Raw genomic sequence first — 19,706 nt, 5'->3', positions numbered from 1 at the left:
AGGTGGGCGGGGCGCCGCACGCGCGCGCGGCCTGCAAAAGGAGGGAGGGGAAGGGAGAGAGAGATCCAAGACAACGTTACCGCGTCAACACCCAGTCGGGAGCCGGCCTGACCCCGCCCCCTACCCTCACGCTATTGGCTGGGAGGCCCCACATGGGCGGGGCCGACCGTGGGGTTGGGGAGGGCAGGGGGCGGGGAGGAGAGGAAGGCGCTGGCGGGCAGTGATGGCGGCGGGTGATGGGGATGTGAATTTAGGCACCCTGGGGAGTGGCAGCGAGAGCAGCAGCGACGGTAGCAGCGAGAGCCCGGGCGGCGCGGGAGCGGCAGCAGAAGGGGGTGGCTGGTCGGCAGCTGCGCTGGCTCTTCTGACGGGGGGCGGGGAGATGCTGCTGAACGTGGCGCTGGTGGCGCTGGTGCTGCTGGGGGCCTACCGGCTGTGGGTGCGCTGGGGGCGGCGGGGTCTGGGTGCCGGGGCCGGGGCGGGCGAGGAGAGCCCCGCTGCCTCTCTGCCTCGTATGAAGAAGCGGGACTTCAGCTTGGAGCAGCTGCGCCAGTACGACGGGTCACGCACCCCGCGCATCCTGCTTGCGGTCAATGGGAAAGTCTTCGACGTGACCAAAGGCAGCAAGTTCTACGGCCCGGGTGAGGAGGAGTTGGACGGGGAGGGGGAGGACCCCCTGCAGCTCAAGCGCGACCATCTTATGATAGGGAGGCCCCTGGGCAAAGCGTTAGCTTGCCAGCCTTCTCGACATGTGGATCCCCGCGCCTTGTCTCCCGCACCTGAGACGGCCCGCCCCCCGCACGCCTCGGCCGCGGGCCCCTCCGGCGTTTACCCCCCGAAGTCGGGATCCCAGTGTCGCCCCAGGAGCCAGCTCTCATCTTTCATTTTTCTCCTATCCTATTTCTCCTCGCAGCCTTTTCTTGTGCTGAATTTTTCAAAATCCTTTTAGTTGTCGCCAGTCACGCTGGCCCTCAGCCTTTCCTGAGCTTTCTGATTCCTGGGATCGTTGGGGGCGGGAGAGAAGAAAGATATCTAAAGTAGGGACCTAAAGTTTTAGGCCCTGTAATTCATAGCTTTCCTTTCTTTACTCTGTGTGTGTGTGTGTCTGTGTGAGTGTGTGTGCGCGCGCCACTGAGCTTCCTTTTCCCTCTACTACTCCCTGTAAGGCCACGTTTAGGTACACGGAGTTCCAAGTCCCAACCCTCTGTAAAGTCCTGTCGTATAAGCAACACCTCGACTCTTTTTTTTTTTTTTTTAAACGGGTTTTGGTACGAAGATGCTTTCCAAGATTAACAATATATGTGGGATGAGGCAAACCTGAATGCAGATCCTAATAAATACTGGCAAGGGTCTTCGCCCTGAGTTTTGGGGGTGGAGCTCATATACGCAGCAGGCGTGCCTGTCCGGTTTCTCTCTTTTTCCTTTTTCCTTTTTTTTTTTTTTTTTTTTTAGTAGGAAGGCAAGTATTCAACTACACGTTGATTATGATTTACTGTGTTTTCACTGAGGAGCAAAAACTTAAAACAGCTATAAATTCATACCCCCAGGCACCAGTTATGCAAGTTAAAAGGTTTTTAAAACTTTGCTTTCAGAGAACTGTGTGTGTGTAGGGTGGTTGGTTTAGAAACCCTTCTTTTACAATGTAGTTATAGCATACATTTCAGATTATGTTAATAAACTTCAGTTCAGACTCATGGAACCTGTTGGCATACCATAAAACTGAGCAACATTGTACATGCTGGTTGTGTAGTTATTCTAAGCTTTAAAAAAGTGACTGCAATAAAAGTAAATAAAATTAGAGACCTAGAGTGACCTGTTATTCGAAAGGGTACATCCAAGTCTTAAAGTCAAGGGGGTTGGCACGTCTAAAAACAAGTTGGTTTCCTCTTTAATCTGGTAGTCCATGAGATTTATTGACACTTGCAAATATATACTTAAGATTTCTGTGCTTAGTGGCTGGAAGATATTTTAGAAGTGCTTTGGTTAGTTGTTAATTAGAGGTAAGAAATTGGAGATTCTACATGCTGAACTATTTATTTCTTAGTGGCTTGTATTTTCTGTATATATTTATAGTACATTCAATCCAACCAAGTCACAGATAGCTTATTAAGTACTTGCTTCTCGTTGTATAAAAATAAAAACCAGATGTCTGCCTACTCATATCAGCTGAAATAGTTAATACTTTTTTTGTTCACTTATGAGCATGGGGAATAAGACAATAGGGCCAAAGTACAATATTTTAACGGACAGACCAAATTAAATAGTTAATTTTTTTTTTTTTTAGTCAAGGATTTACACAGTATGTGTGTTCAATGATTAGAAATTGTGTACAGGTTTAGGTTTTTAATACAGAGCTTAACCAAACTAAAAACTCTGCCTTTGTACCCCTATCTAAACCGACAGTGAAGCAACCAAAGTATTAGTGCAAAGAAGCATATCGGTCCTCACACATTATGCCTTGCCACTATCTGAAAATAGCTAGGAGAAACACCCTTAGACACAGTTTGGCAGGATCCAGTGGCAAATGTTCTGCAACAGTAGTTTTAAAATTGAGTCATAGTTATAATGTAGATAGCCTTTGTGTGGCTTGAGCCAGTGAGGGGGTTCCTCCTAACAACAGAGGAGTCAGCTTTAGGTTAGCTTCCACTGACTTCCAGGTCCTAATGAACAGGCTAAGAGTGATATTCAGTTATTTCATCCTAAGTAGTTATCAATTAACAACCTAATAGAGATATTTGGAATATTTTATTATTGAAAGGAACCTTAAAGGTAGCCAGATCATCTTAGGGGCTTGGAATATATTTCACATTAAGAGAAGATAAAACACTTCCCAAAAGTCTTGAAGCCAAATTTCTGGCTATGAAACAGACATAAGTTCGGTTTTGGTTTTAATTTTTTATTTTCGTCCTCAAATCAATTAAGCAGTTTTGTAGCAGAATAATTCAGAAGTAAAAATCCTTATCTGAGACTCTCAGTAGCTGAAAGAATGAGCTAAGGGAGCTAGAAAACCTAGTTTCTGTGCCTAACCAATATCTACTCCCATTTCTCAGTAATGGTTTTAGAGTTAAAAGATTGTTTTGTGAGGCTTTTTCTGTGTTGAATATTTTTTTCTTTTTAGCCATACATTTTTAAAGTTTGGGTTCTTAAAAAATTAAATACTGGCAGTTTAATTTAGTGAAGTAAACACATATTGGCAAAAACAGTTGGCATTAACTGCATTTGTCAATATTAAATTTAGTAACAGTTAAGGCAGTTGGCCAGCATGTGAGGCAAGTGGTTATGTAAGAAACAATGAATGTGGGAGGAGAAAGGAACCAGATTTGTTGAGCAGCTACTACATCAAATCCATTAATTTGTCATCTCCACAATGCTTCAGTGAGATTAGTGAGTATTCTGTCTTTAAGATGGGGAGCCTGAGGTTTAGGAATTTGAGGTAAATTGGCTTGGGTCACACAGACATGGTATTCAAATCCAGATATATTTGACCACAAAGCCTATCTATTCTATTTCAGGTATACTGCATTCTGGGATAAACTTAAAGAGAATCTCACTGCTGTTATTTTTTATACCCTCTCCTAGTTCCATAAGGATTTAAAGCCTCAAAGAAACAAACTTCATGGCTTTATGTTGTGCTGTTTGATATGGTAGCCACAAGCCATGTGTGGCTTTTTAAATTTAAATTAATTAAAATTAAATATAATTAAAAATTGAGTTCCTCAGTCACACTAGCCATATTTCAAGTGCTCAGTACCCACATGGCTACCATACTATACAGTGCACTTTATAGAGCATTTCCATCTTCCCATTGAGTTCTGTTCAACAGCATTGATTCTAGAGGTCAGGGTAGAAGGAGTAGGAAACTCCATTTGGGGCTTATTATCTCATTTAGTTTTCAGACAGCCCTAGGAAATAAGTAATGTTCCCATTTTACAAACGTGGAAACTGAAACTCAGATTTTGCCCCAAGTCACATATCTAGTAAGTGGCCAAGCTAGAAATCAAACCCAGTCTAACTGGCTATCCCCTCCCACTGTATCACAACATAATATAATTTCACGTTTCCATAGTCATAATAGATGAGGAGGACTCCAACAGATAGTATAATTTTAAATAATTTGATGTAATATTACTGCAGTGGAATTATAACAAAACAGTGTTTTTTATTCTTTAGAATGGCAAGAAATTATACAATTGACCTTTCTAATAGTTTATCTGCGTTTCGGATATTTAGATATATAGCTTTCCCCCATTATTCCATGTAGAGTATTCTTTGACATACACCAAAGCTGTATTTTCTCCAACATACCATTTAAATTCCACTGGAAAGGAAAGGAAAGAAGTATATACGAAGTACCCCATGAGATGCCTAATATTTAGGAGGTGGGGGAAAGGAGCACAGTTACCTTTCATGTGTCTTTCCTCCTTTTTTAACTTTATGTTCAATATGTGAATTTTATTTGTAGTTTGCATAATTGCAGCTGAAGCAAGAGTTGAGGCATATAGAGAAACCTATTCCTTCATGAATGTCCTATTGACACTACCCAGCTCTCATCCTAGCTTCTTGCTTTGAAGCCAGCTGGGTCTGTGTTAGGTCTAATGCCCATACACACTCATTACCTACTATTCATTACCTGCCAATCAGATAAAGGGATCAACTAAGTCTTCTGATGAATTTTGATACTCTGCTCAAATTTATACTAGTAATTTCTACAGTACCTTCTTGTTTGGCTCTTCTGAGTTCAACATCATTCCAATGTTTTTAATCTAAGGGGGAATTGTATTTGTATTAAATACTAACACAAAGTATAATAGCATAGCTTAAAGCATGTATGAGACCAGAAGATGTTATTCAGGTTGGAGGAAAGGAGTACATTTAGTAACATCTGGAGTTAGCCATTCAAGTTCTTTTAATAGTTCTTTCAACTGGTGTGACATAGATCACTCCTCCCCCACATACTTGTGACAGACATCACTAAATAACTGCTGTACTCTTAGAGCCAGCATCTTGTCTCAGATGTTTCATCTCCACTTTTAAACTCTAAGAAGGAATTGCCTGGATTTCATTACATTGTTGCCTAGATAAGATGTTTTGAGAAATGAGAGTTCTCTGAGTCTTTAAAACATTTGCCTCCCTACCCTCATGGAGTTTATGGTCTGTTGAGGAAGACAGATGATAAACAAGCATTCAATACATGATTATAATCTGTAATTAAATATGATGTGAAAGAAATTAATAGGATATGTAATAGAGGTTAACAAAGGACTTTATTTAGATCAGATGGTTAAGAAAGGTACCTTATTTATATTGGTTTGTCAAGAAAGTGGGGATTGATACCTAAGCAAAAACCTGAAGGAGCCAGCCTTACAAAGATTGGGTATATCAATGTTTTGAAGCTATCTAAGCACTAGATCTAGAACTGATACTGTGTTAATCGGCAGAGGAAGAAACATCCTTATCACCCTTACTGATTTTCAGATTTGACTTGAGGCTTCATTTGATTAGTGTTACCTCAGTGCTTCTTTTTCCATCCTTTTACTTTTAACCAATCTGGTTTTTTTCCTTATAAAATATAGCTGGATTTTTTCATTAAATTTAATATCAATACTGTCTTTTAACAACTTAGTTAATTTTTTTTTTCTTTCCACGTTTTCTCCCCTACTGATTTTTTTAAAATTTATTTTATTGAAGTATAGTTGAGTTACAATGTTGTATTAATTTGTACTGTACAGCAAACTGTTTCAGTTATACATACTTATATTCTTTTTTATATTCTTTTCCACTGTGGTTTATCACAGGGTATTGAATATAGTTCCCTGTGCTATACAGTAGGACCTTGTTTATCCGTTGTCTATATACTAGTTTGCATCTGCTCACCCCAGACTCCCAATCCATCCCTCCCCCACTCCACCCACCCCTTGGCAGCCACAAGTCTGTTCTCTATGTCTGTGTGTCTGTTTCTGTTTCACATCCCCCTACTGATTTGGATGCATTCTATTTCTATTCTTCTGGTGCTAAGATTCTTTTAAGTTTTTGCTATAGAATATAAGAATGTTAACCAAACATTTTTGTATGAATTAGAAAGAACTGTCTCTTTAAGACACTTCACTGCCATTTGACAGAATATTTCTTAATACTAAATATACAAAACTATCATGTATACAAATGTAAATGGTGTCCCCTGGAGTTATATGGTACACAGCCATATATTGTGGCCCTGGTTAGAAAGCATTGACTCTAATCCCTCCCACATTCCATTTTCTATGTTATTACTATTAGACTTCTAGTTTTACTGCAGTTTTTAAAACTCTACCCCCAAATTGGTTAAATTATTAACTTTTTTTTAATAGTCGATCTTCATTTAAATTTACCAACATAGTTACCATTTTCTTTATTCACTGTCATTTCTTGCATCGCATTCCTTTGTTCAGGGTTCAGTTTTCATTTTAGTGAGGTGTGTCCTATAGCTTTTTTCATTGATAGAAAAAAATTCTGTGTCTATCTGCCCTCACTCAGGAATAATAGTATAGATGTAGGAAATAAAATTGTGGGTTAACTGTTGTTTTACCTCAGATCCTCAATAATGGTTTTTTTGTTTTTTGTTTTCTGGGTTTTTTTAATTTTTGGCTGTGTTGGGTCTTTGTTGCTGCGTGCAGGCTTTCTCTAGTTGCGGCGAGCGGGGGCTGCTCTTCATTGCAGTGTGCGGGCTTCTCTTGTTGCTGACCACAGGCTCTAGGCATGCGGGCTTCAGTAGTTGTGGCACGTGGGCTCAGTAGTTGTGATTTGCGGGCTCTAGAGTGCAGGCTCAGTAGTTGTGGCTCACAGGCCTAGTTGCTCCGCAGCATGTGGGATCTTCCCAGACCAGGGCTCGAACCCATGTCCCCTGCATTGGCAGGCGGATTCTTAACCACTGCGCCACCAGGGAAGTCCCCCAATAACGTTTTTTTTAACATGTGCCAGGCTCTACTAAAATCTGAGGATATGTGTCATTATTTAAAAAGATTTGAACCCATTATCTTTTCAGTTATTGTCTCTCCCATCCTCTTTATTACTTCTTCTGGAACTCTTAGTAGATACACATTAACTCTTTATTTATTTTTGGCTGCATTGGGTCTCAGTTGCAGCACGCAGGATCTTTCGTTGTGGAGCGTGGGCTCCAGAGCGCAGGCTCAGTAGCTGCGGTGCACGGGCTCTGTAGTTGTGGTGCGCAGGCTCAGTAGTGCAGCACACGGGCTCATTTGCCCCACTGCGTGTGGGATCTTAATTCCCTGACCAGGGATCGAACCAGCGTCCCCTGCATTGGAATGCGGATTCTTAACCCCTGGACCACCAGGGAAGTCCCCTTAATTTCTTAATAATTTTAAGTAAACATACTATATCTCTTTAATCTGCTTCTGTTATCTTATTCTTGGGATACCATTTCTCATATCTGTTCTGTGTGCTCACTCCTCCATGGTAGTTTGTTTCTTCATGTAGTTATAACTTTTATTACAAACTTCAGCAATTGCTGTCTTTTTGTTTCTTGAATATTTTCTGTGATGTTCCATGAGCCTTGGGTTGTAGAAGTCTCCCTGTGGAGTGGTTTGGGGTATGCCTCAAAATAGGGCCTAATGGAAGTTTCTGAAAAAAAAAATTTTTATTAGGTAATACATGGTCAAGATAGAAAAATTTTAAAGGGTATATAGTAAAAGATAGTCTCCTTCCCACAACCCAGCCACCATGTTCCCCTCCCTAGAGGTGGGGAACCAGTCTGAGTGTCTGAGTCTTGTTCCAGAGCTATTTCTCTGCAAGTGAAAGTATGTGGATATGGTACACCCCTCCCATGCACTAATTGTAGTATACTATACAAACCTTTAGCAATATTTTAATATATTGAGAGCCTGTCATATCAGTTTAAAGAGAACCATTTCATTCTTGAATGTGTGCATAAATTCTATTACATGAATATATCATAATAGTCCACTTTTAATGAACATTTGTTTCCAATCTCTTGTTATTACATGGTACTGCTCTAAATATTCATGTGTCATTTTAAACGTGAGTAAAATCATAATTATCTATAAAATAAATTCCTAGATGTAAAATTACTGAGTCTTAGGGTATGGACATTTTTAATTTGGGTACTTATTTCTGAATTGCCCTCCAGAGACATTGGACCAATTTACACTCACAAGAAAATGCCTGTTTCTCACCCTCTTGCCAAAAATGTGATATTAAACTTTTTGGTGTTCGTCAATCTGAGAAGTTAAAATAGTTTTTCAATATTATTTTAATTTACATTTCTCAGTGAGGTTGGACATCCTCAAAAATTTGAGTCATTTATGTTTCCTTTCCTACAAATTATCTATTCATATATTTTTTGCCACATTTTTTCCATCATGACTATTTTATTGCTTCTGGGTTTTGTATCATACTTAAAGCTTTTTTGCACTTAAAGATTATTTTTAAAAATCTGTAGTTTCTTAATACTTTATGGTTTTAGTTTGTTAGTTCCACTTGGAATTTATTTTGTTTTAAGAAGTGAAGTAAGCATCCAACTTTTGTTTTTGTTTTCTTACAGAGGGCTGTTCAGTTATCCCAACACCATTTATAGAATAATTTCTTTTTCCCAATACTTGCTGTATTACCATTACTGTTTGCTAAATTCCAACAGATATTTAAATCCATGCTATTGTATTTTTTTCACCTTAGAATTCTCATTCTACCTGGGCTAGGTAAACTGAGGCCCCACTCCCACAAACGGCACAGGCCTGGGGTTTTAATTTTTCAAAGTCTTCCCTGCCCTCAGCCCAGCCTTGAGCCCTGGGGCCAGGGCCACTAGCTCAGCCCACAGTATTGCTGAGAGCCTCCTAGTTTGAATTTTAGAAGCAAGGTTGAGTTTTCAGTTCCTCTTAGAATTGTAGTAGTCAAGAGATTATCTGGTTTGACCTCCAATTTTAGGCATGTAAAATTTGCCCAATGTCAAATGTAGGGTGCGGCCTCGAACCCAGGTATCTTAACTTCTTAAGAGGTATTCTTTCCGTTTTACCATGCTACCTTCTCTCTAAAAGTCCTGGGAGTTCCTAGAACTAAGTATAAAAAAATAATATCTATTAGTTGGATTTCATTTAGTCACTTTTACATATTGTTTCATTTGTTCCTAGGCACATTATAACCTTATTTGGAATAAGTTACTCAATACCAAGTATTATTAGATTTTTTTTAACTTACTTTAATAATCACAGAAGACTATTGTCAGAACATGCCAGAAAACTGGGCTGTTTATAAACTTTAATGAATTAAAGTTTGTCTCTGAGAGCTATGGTTTTTATACCATGGAAATAACTAAAACATTCTGGAATTTTCTCTTCATAAATACTAATGTAGATACATAATCACCTTAATAGTTACAAAATTATGTGTTACATATTTTAGATATTTTATTTACTTCCTCCTGGAATTTTTTGCTCATTAAATTATTCTTTAAAACATTGTTTTACAGTAACCATATGTTGTTGCCTTCAAAAATATGTCACCCCATTGTCACTTGATTGTATTAAAGTAAGCAGTTTCAGGATACAATAACTAGTAGATTTATTGATTTTTGAACTTTAAAAATCTGTATTATAAGTGGTGTTAACTCTTAAAATTGTTAATGAAATCTGAATTCTAACTAGTATAATGTCATTTTGGTGTATTTAACAATGTCATGGAAATAAGATTTATCGTTAAAATGATGTCCTAGGATATTTGTTATATATGTACATTTAAGAGAATCTGTCTTGGCTAAATAATTGGGTGCATTTTTTGTAGCAAGAATTTTCTTGAAACTGTAAATCTAGTTTTGTATTAGCACTATATTTTAGTCTTTGATAAAAGCAAGAGTATAATTCGCTTAGTTATTATTGAAATGTTAATATCTAAATGAGCCTTAATCAAAACAATCTGATTAATTTATACAAGCTAGACGTGTGTGTGTGTGTGTGTGTGTGTGTGTGTGAATTATACCATACTGAAGACCTAATACCATTTAAAATTTGCTTTCCTTGGGTAGCTCTCTGCTATTATAGTATTATGGATAGCCAAGAGTAGTTATCAAAATATTATTATCAGTACCATTTAGGTCTGTTATGTAAGGAGGTAGTGGAAAGGGGAGGTATTACTGACTTCTCAGATATGGTTCTGATTGTGTTAGGGATGCAGAGAAATATACTTTAACTGGACCTCAGATCCTCCTTTTTCTGAGCAACTCATCCTTTTCCAACTCTAGTTCTGAATCTTTATATTATGTTCTTTATGGTCTTACAGGAAAAAGTAAAGAAAACTGTTTTCAAAAAAACCTTTTCAGAAGTTAAATGCTTCTTGAGGGAAATTCGAAACATGTGGAGAGGACAACTTAATACAGAGAGTGGGAATATATGTTAGTCACTGAATCATTCTTTTCAAGAGTTAACAAAACATCATTTTGTCTAGAATTAGGTTTGGGTTATTAACTGTTGACTCAAGTTCACTCTAAGTTAGCCAAACCAAAAAAAGAACATCATTCCCTCTTAGGAAAGTTGGCAGACAATTTTACTAAAGAATACATTGTTATATGTTAACATACTCAAAGATGGAGGGTTTTATGACTCCTATTTTTATAGTGATCATCTTCTCTCTTGTTTACCATTTGGATATGTTTTAAGGTTGATACTGTGAAGTATCCTGAAGTAGATTGACTTTTGTAGGCCAGCGAGGTAAATATTATAACACAATGCTAAGAAAAGCTGTTGATTTCTAAAAAAAAAAAAAAAAAAAAAGCTTTTTTTGTTAATGCTCTTCCATTTTGATTTATCAGGTATTCTAAAATAGCCATTTCCCTGAAATTTTGTGATTAGTGAAATGCTCCAGTTTTCAGGATTGTTACTCCATCTTTGGGTTTGTGGGTCCTCTGTGTGTTTTCTCAAGATGTGCTGTGTTTGAGGTAATCAGAAAAGTGGGAATATTACTTCCCAGTTCTGTCAGTAATTTTAGGCAAGGCACTGAATGCCTCTGTTTCTATTTGTCTGCCAAATAGGGAGGGCAAAAACTGTCCCTTCCACTTTGCAATACTGTGAGAGAGGAAAGTGAGATTGCTAGGAAATTCTCCAAAAAGTTGAAATTCTCATTTTACATTTGTAGTTTTTTATAGCCTTGATCAATTTTATTTTTTCTTTTGTGTGTTTGACTAATCACTGTTTTAAGTTTGTAAGCATTGGTCCAGTTAGCATTAAGAGGCTATATATTATTAACAGATTATTTTTGTCATTGCTTCTTAAGAAAAAAAACCACATTAGTTCTCTATATATATACATAAATGTGTATGTGTGTGTGTGTATATATATATATATTCTCCATCTCCTGAAAACAGCCATTGCCACAAAGCATGTGGAGTTATACCACAAAAAAACAAAACTGCTTTAAGGTGGACTGCTTTCTTTCCCTAGGGACTGTTCTTGCCTAGTTTTAAAAGTTAACGTTGGGAATTCCCTGGCGGTCCAGTGGTTAGAACTTGGTGCTTTCACTGCCAGGGCTGGGGCTCAATCCCTGGTGTCAGGGTTCCACAAGCCAGGTGGCATAGCCAAAAAAAAAAGTTAAATGTTTCTCATAAAAAAGAATGAAATAATGCCATTTGCAGCAACATAGATGGAACTAGAGATTATCATAAGTGAAGTAAGTCAAACAGAGAAAGACAAATATCATATGATATCACTTGTATGTGGAATATTAAAAAATGATACAAATGAGCTATTTTATAAAACAAATAGACTCACAGACTTAGAAAACAAACTTATGGTTAGTTACCAAAGGGGATGGGGGGGATAAATTAGTAGTTTGGGCTTAACATATACACACTACTATATATAAAATAGGTAAACAAGGACCTACTGTATAGCACAGGGAACTATACTCATTATCTTATAATAACCTATAATGAAAAAATATATATATATATCTGAATCACTTTGCTGTACACTTAAAACTAACAGCATTGTAAATTAACTATACTTAAGTTTAAAAAAAGAAAAAAAATGTTTCTCCAAAATAATTAAATCCAATTAAAGAACTTCAGATTTTACTCTGTAAATAGAAACAGTATTAAATTTCCTTCTCTTAAACACTTTTTGAATGTCAGTTGTCATACCTTTTTGAATGTCAGTTGAGATAATGGGCAAAGTTTGAAAGTTACAAATGTTGGCCAATTGTAAATAGTGTCCCATTTTCTTATATAGAAGACAAATTTAAAGTATAAAATGATAGCCTAAGTTTATATTAATAGGGGAATGATTAAATAAATTACTGGTATATCCCCTCAGTGGGAAAATATATAACCATTAAATGATAACTGTGATAGTCACCTAATATTAAGCACCAACATGGAAAGTACTTAAGAACGGGAAAGTAGGAAAAAGTACTTTACTGGAAGTATTGCCTTTATTTTCATGTTAATATATTAATACCTAATAATGCTACTTTTTAAATTTATTAAGGCCACTTTTTTGTTCCATGCAACAAATTTTAAAAGAAATGAGTTTTCCTACATCCAGTGAACTTTATGGTGCAGCGCTTTCTGTAATTCAAATTAATGTTCATAAATGTTGAGATTTTTGTCTATTTAAGTAAATTTTTGAATTCTATTCTTAAAAGTATAGATGCTTTTCTGACACATAACCTTCAGTTTCCTAAATGCTTTCATATGAATATGGCTATAATCATTATTTTGCTCATTTAAAAATCAGGGGATTTCCATTTTTTTCTACTTGTGTACTTCTCATTAGAAGATGCTTTATTCTGTTATATGTGAAGTAAAATTTTCCTCTCCATTCTCCAGAAATGTTGCCACTGTAAAGTGCTTGGTCTGTATTCTTCCTGGTGTTTTTTTGTGCATATACAAACGTGGGTGAAATGTGAATACATGTATATCGTGTTTTTAATTCAAAGTGAGTCATACTATGTAATTTGCTGAATTGCTTTTTTCAGTTACTATATCATGGACTTCTTTCTGTGCCTGTACATACAGAGTTACCTCATTCTAAGAAATTTCTTCTCATTATCCTATTTAGTGTCTGTGCATGTTTTGAAATTAAGGCTGTGTACCAAATAAGAGTCATGAGGTTTCTTTTATTTGACTTTTTCATTTGAGACATTCTAAAATAGGGTTAGATAATCTAAATTTCTTTTTTTTCCCCAGCTGGTCCATATGGAATATTTGCTGGTAGGGATGCCTCCAGAGGACTGGCGACATTTTGCCTAGATAAAGACGCACTTAAAGATGAATATGATGATCTCTCAGATTTGAATGCCGTACAAATGGAGAGTGTTCGAGAATGGGAAATGCAGTTTAAAGGTACCTTCATTTTGTTGGGTTCTTTGCAAATATTAAATTTATGGCCAAAGAAAGTGCATACTATTTCATTACTAAATTTCATTACTCTTTCATTACTAAAGAGCCTAAGGATGCTGTCTGTTTTCACTGCCATCGTTATTTGATGATAAACATAGCTAACTATCAAAATGATTGTTACATGTGCTTATTATTTATAAAATCCATATTTAAAAATTGGCTTGTTACAAACTATAAAATTTATAAAAATTGTGACATCTTTAGTCTTATAAGGCTTGTTCATTATAGTTTTTTAAATATAGGCTTATATTTAAAACAATTAATTAGTGATATTGATACTGTAATTTTAGTTTGTTCTAAACTGATTTTCTTGATCTTACCTTCAAACCATAAAGGAAAAATGTCATTCTCCTTCATTACATGCTCATGACATCAGTTTTTACCGCCTCTGTGAACACTCTGGACTGCTATTTACGTGACCTGTGGATCCCTTGGAATACTTCTTCTGGCTTCTTGGCACTTATACTGGTTTTGCTATACAAAGCAGTCCTCCTATCTTGTCCTCTCGGTTTGTCAGTTAATTCCCTTAAACTAGGTTCAGAGTCTTGACCAAGAAATGACTAAACATATTATCACCTTGGACATAACGACGTTCTAAATTAAACACCTGGTAACATAAAAACAAGCAATGTAACCGAGGTCTAAGAAGAGAGTTTGATAGGAGAAAGAACAATATACTAGGCACCACATATCGGGACCTCAGAGAACACAGGATAATAAGTAACGAGTGAATTTTCATCTTCTCATTTAGTTTGTTTTCTTAGGGACTACCAGCATGTGTCACATTTTCTCCCCAAGAATATTTCCTGGTTGGATCTACTTTCCATGTGATTTTCCACCTCATGTACTCTTTCTCCCCAGGAAAGTCACCATTAACTTTTTTATGGTCTTCTAACTGTTGGAAATGCCCTACATTGCCAACTTATCTATCTAATGACAATACTTTGGGCTATTAAAATTTAAAGAACTATTCTGAGACTCTCAGTGCACATTAGAGTTAAACCAGTTTCAAAGTACACGTCCTCATACCTATTCCAAGAGCCTGGCATGGGTGACTCCAAGATGGGTCCTGGACGTGCATTTTTTTTTTTAAAGGTCTCCAGGTGATTCTGATGCAGTGTCCTTGATTAAGAACTGGTTATATGGAACACTGTCCTGCAAAGCACAAGTCCCAAACTTTAGGAGTTCCCTGACCCTGTTTTCTTTTGTTCAAGTGTTACATGAGTACAAAGACTGGACAAGGTAAATAGGAAAAACTTATCTTGTTCTATATGACTCTAAAGGAAGCATACACCTTCCCTGCTGTATAATGGAATAGTGAGACAAATTTGATCGCTACTGATTTTCTTTTGATGTATCTTTCAGAAAAATATGATTATGTAGGCAGACTCCTAAAACCAGGGGAAGAACCATCAGAATATACAGATGAAGAAGATACCAAGGATCACAGTAAACAGGATTGAACTTTGTAAACAACCAAAGTCAGGGGCCTTCAGAACTGCAATTCTTACTCCCTTTCACAGTGTCCAGCGTCTTTGGGTTTGGTTCACCTGCTGCAAGAAAACATTCAACAGATTGTTTGTACAAGCTAAATGAGTCTCACTATGAAGATTTGAATACTAGACATTATGCTGCCAGACTCATTTGTTGCAGTTTGTAATGTCTGGTGGGGCTTCTTCATCCTGAAAAGAAGGAGACAGGGATTTTTTTAAAGAGCAAGAAAGTCACAAGATTACTTTTCCTTTTCTCTTTTTTTTTTTTTTTTTTTTAAATCAAAGACAACCTGATACGTATTTGCTACTTAAGTGTACAGATCTCCTCAAAAAAACAGCAAGGAATTCCTACTTCATGCACTGGGTCTGTTTTAGCAATGAGGGAGGGAGGAGACCTGGGCAGGAGAGGGGGACGGTGCCCATCAGTCTGAGTAGTTAAGGCTACTGAAACACTAAGATGTGAATCCCCGAGCTTTTCTTTTTGGGTTTTGTCAGAGAAAAGAAAAAAAACCTTTATTTCTAAGAAATTTTTGGAAATTAGAAAAAGGGATTTCAGGTGGATTTAAGTCAAAGCTAATTCCCCAACAGTAAGATCATTTGAAACTGGTTTTTATCCCTTTCCTTCCCCTAGATCAAATCAATATTAATTGTGCCTTATTTCACTTACATAGACTTGAATTATTTTTAGGGAAAGCCCCTATGTGAATTCAGAAGTCACTACAAGCAGCATTGAGACTGAAGTTGGAATATTCTGTTGACCGCAAAACCTTGATGTCATTCTGTGTATATAGAATGTAAAAGGAATATTCAGTGTTACTGCCATATATGTTAATATACACACACTTAATTAGCATTGTCATGGCCAAATGCATTCCCCCATGCTTTTCTCTTTTCAAAAAAAAAAATTGAAAAACAAATCGACAACTCTATCCCGTAACAGCTGCCTAATTTTAGGAGTCTTGACTCTCACATCTCACTGGTGTGGGTGCATGAGGCTGTAGTATGGATGTCGTATGGGTGTGTCTGAGTGTGTGTGAGAGCGCCTTGGAAGGGATCTGCAGATACTGTAAATACCCGTACCATTTTAATAAAGCATGTACAATAAACCAAAATAAGCTTGAGTTGGACTTTATATACAAACTGTAAGCCAGTGCATTATGATATGGGAGTTGAGATTGTGTATTTGATTCAAGATAAGGAAAAATCTTGGAAATGAAAGGCAGGCACTGGTTAACCAAGTTGTACACATTGTACCACATTCACTGTAACTTTAGGAAGAAATTCCACTTTGTGGAACATTCTCAAGAGATCTGAGATTATTCAGGTAAGAATTGATATATTAAAATGTACATATTTTTACTTTATATTTTGATGCCAACTGATAATACTAGAAGTAATAGCACTCCAGGTGGTAGTTATTGAACACAAAACAATAAAGGATATTATACTGATTGATAGGTATTAAATTCTTCTATTGTTAGTTTGAAAAAGCTCTTACTACAAGCCCTATATGTGTCCATTATTTGATTTCATCATGACTATTTAGGTTCTTAATTGGAGACAAGTGATACCAAAAAAGACAATTTTATTTAATAAGTCAGCAGTTAGAGAAAAGAATTCTCCTGCTTTATGAGTATAACATATGCAGAAGCCATCAAAGAAAGAGGAACTTTTAACTGCAGTAATAAGCTAAAGTATGTAAAATACTACATTCTATTGTATTCAGTCTTGAAATGTTTTGTAGAAAATGATGAACTTCAGCCAGATCTTTGCTGAAGACTGGTTGTTAACAACTGAAGAGTGTTGGTAAATGATTTGTGTGTTTTTATGTAAAATATTTTCTGAACAGATTTGTTAAAGTATGTGTCCTCTGGAGTAAACTGATATCTATGAATCATTTGAGCCTAAAGTTAAGAAGTAAATCTACACTTGTGAATAGAGAAACCCTAAATATTCATGCAGTAAAAATTACGCAGTCTGTTAAGAAAAATGAGTAATGTTGTGCTTTGGACTTGAAATAAACAGTGTTCTATGGACAATTCCTCAGTTTCAGTTGAGTGTTCTCATTCTCAGGTGGTTTGATGGGCAGTCAGTCACTGAGCAAGGGGACGGGAGCTGTGGTGGCATTGTTGCTGTTGTTTCTCCCTTCACCACTATTTCCCTAACTTGCCTGATTATTAGAACCACTTGAGGTGCTTAAGGTACAAATTCTTGGTCCCCAGTCAAAACCTACCACCCACTGAGCCAGAATGGAAAGAGAATAAGTCTCAGACTCTATTTGTAAGAAGTGCCTTGGGTAATTCTTATGATCAGAATTTTCAAATGTGAAAAACACCACACCAGTCTTTTCAAGTTATACAATTGACCCTTGAACAACAAGGGTTTGAACTGTGTGGGTCCACTTTATTTTCTTCAATAAATAAGTATTACGGTACTACAGTACTTCATGATCCACATTTGGTTGAATCTGTGGATGTGGAACTGCAGATCCAGAGGGCTGTAAGGGGAATTTCACTCAGCACAGGTCGGTACCTCTGAACCCCTGCATAATGTTCAAGGGTCAACTGTATTGTCTGTCTTTGTCATCTACTTGAAATGGACCTTAACCTTAGATAATTTTGATCTGATTCCCTGTATTTGGTTTTCTGTTTCACTCCCTAAAAACATCCATAGCATTTCTGAGTTAAAAATTAGATTTCACATAAAAATGTAGTATGTGATTTTTTTTTAATATCAAATTTTTATTCTCTTCAGTTTTTTGTCTTTTGATAACGTCTCCAAGTTGGCAGTATGTTTCCCAAATAAAGTCTATACCGTGTATACTAGCCAGTTTCTCTATTAGGAAGTGAGCCCATTTAGATTACAGATCACGTTTTTAAAACCTTGACTATGGTGCTTATGTTTTCCTGACAGTAATTCCACCTGCCTTTTTTGAAATGCAGAATCTGACAGTTTTACCCCCACCTACAATCTAGAAAGTAAAAGTTAATACATTGAACTATTACTGGAGAAAATTATTCTCTCGAAAACTTGACGTAAATCAGACTCTCCTCACCCAAGTATTCCATTTACCTCTACTGATAACTGAGAAGTGCAGCACATGCTAGAAATAGATGCCATTGGCTTGTGAACACGGTGTATAGCCTTACAGTGCGTATATGGGTTAGAGCAAGCTGGTAAGGAGAAAACTTTAATTCAGAAAGATACATGCACCCCAGTGTTCATTGCAGCAGTATTTACAGTAACCAAGACAGGGAAGCAACCTAAGTGTCTATCGACAGATGAATAAATAAAGAAGATGTGGTATATATATATACAATGGAACAGTAGCCACAAAAAAAAGAATGAAATAATGCCATTTGCAGAAACATGGATGCCTAAAGATTGTCAGTCATATTAAGTGAAGTCGGACAAAAATATCACTTATATGTGGAAACTAGAAAGATGATATAAATGAACTTATTTACAAAACAAATAGACCCACAGACATAGAAAACAAACACGGTTACCAAAGGGGAAGGGAGGGGGAATTAAATAGGCGTTTGAGATTAACAGTGTACACACTACTGTATATAAAATAGATAAACATCAAGGACCTATTGTATAGCACAGGGAACTAGATTCAATATCTTGTAATAACCTAGAATGGAAAAGAATTTGAGAAAGAATAGATATATATGTATATGTATAACAATCACTTTGCTGTATACCTGAAACTAACACAACATTGTAAATTAACTATACTTCGATTTTTTTTAATGGTTTGAAGAAATTAAACAAATAGGATAAGCTGGTGATACTATACTAAAGAATTTATAAAATGTATAAGTTGCATTGAGCATAGTGGAAATAAGTTATTGAATATTGTAGTGATGGTTCTTTTCCTCTAATGAATTAAAAGTAGCAAATGCTCAATGACAGCTTTTGAGTATGTGTGCTCCATTAAAGTCAGCCATCAATCTGGTCGATGATGCGAATCACAGATTACGGCCCATTTGTTGTGGGAAGGACGTTCAAGCGGACCCCACCCCGCTTTTCCTTACTGCTCTTAGGCGGGGCTCATCATCCCCAGGCCATGTCAGAAAAGCCCGTACCTCCTCACACACTCCTGCGAGTCAGACTTTGAGGAGACCCTGAGCTACATTTCAGGTTCGCATTTGTTCTGCCATCACTAGTGACAGAACATTAGGGCTGCCCGTGATTATTCCTTCAAGAGAGCACTTAACGTGCTGTGAACACTGGTTTATTCTCAAGAGATTTTTCTGTCTTACTGTATCTGCATGGAGCCCAGCTAAACCAGATTGTGAAGTTTAGTCTAGGAAGGCTGGTAAATATTTGCATTTTTCCTTTGAAAGCATGAATTTTAATGACGACATAGTACTGTTAGTGAAAACGCAGGATATTGCTTATATGGTATGGTGCCAGTTGGGTTAAAGAGCAAAGCTTGGAAGATAAGTCAGCAGACTTTAGAGCAACTATGCTTTTGCCCATTTATAAAAGTAATATACGTGTACAGAAAAAGATTAAGAAAGTAAGAATTAACCACAAATTAAGAGTTAAGCAAAGTTAACCTTTTCCCACATCTCTCTATTTCTGGCCGCACCACGTGGCTTGCGGGATCTTAGTTCTCTGACCAGATATTGAACCCACACCCTCGACAGTGAAAGCGCAGAGTCCTAACCACTGGACTGCCAGGGAATTCCCCCCCCCCCCCCCCCATGTCTCTCGAGTCCCTTTCTATGTAGGATCATAGTGTGTTCTCTGAGGCTTCAGGTGAGATACCCGTCCAATCGTGCTGGACATCTCTACCTGGA

General features: G+C 37.1%; 1 protein-coding gene across 1 annotated transcript; it reads left to right on the top strand.

The window, feature by feature from the left end:
* Positions 1 to 183: 183 nt before the first annotated feature.
* Positions 184 to 16,933, top strand: PGRMC2 (progesterone receptor membrane component 2). The gene is made up of 3 exons (XM_007172441.2): positions 184 to 641; positions 13,187 to 13,342; positions 14,765 to 16,933. The coding sequence occupies exons 1-3, from the start codon at positions 224 to 226 to the stop codon at positions 14,860 to 14,862; spliced, it is 672 nt and encodes a 223-aa protein (XP_007172503.2). The 5' UTR covers positions 184 to 223; the 3' UTR covers positions 14,863 to 16,933.
* Positions 16,934 to 19,706: the final 2,773 nt, after the last annotated feature.

The sequence above is a fragment of the Balaenoptera acutorostrata genome, chromosome 5 (assembly GCF_949987535.1).
Source record: "Balaenoptera acutorostrata chromosome 5, mBalAcu1.1, whole genome shotgun sequence".
In the NCBI taxonomy this organism is placed as follows: Eukaryota; Metazoa; Chordata; class Mammalia; order Artiodactyla; family Balaenopteridae; genus Balaenoptera; species Balaenoptera acutorostrata.
This window is presented reverse-complemented; position numbering and strand designations above follow the sequence as displayed.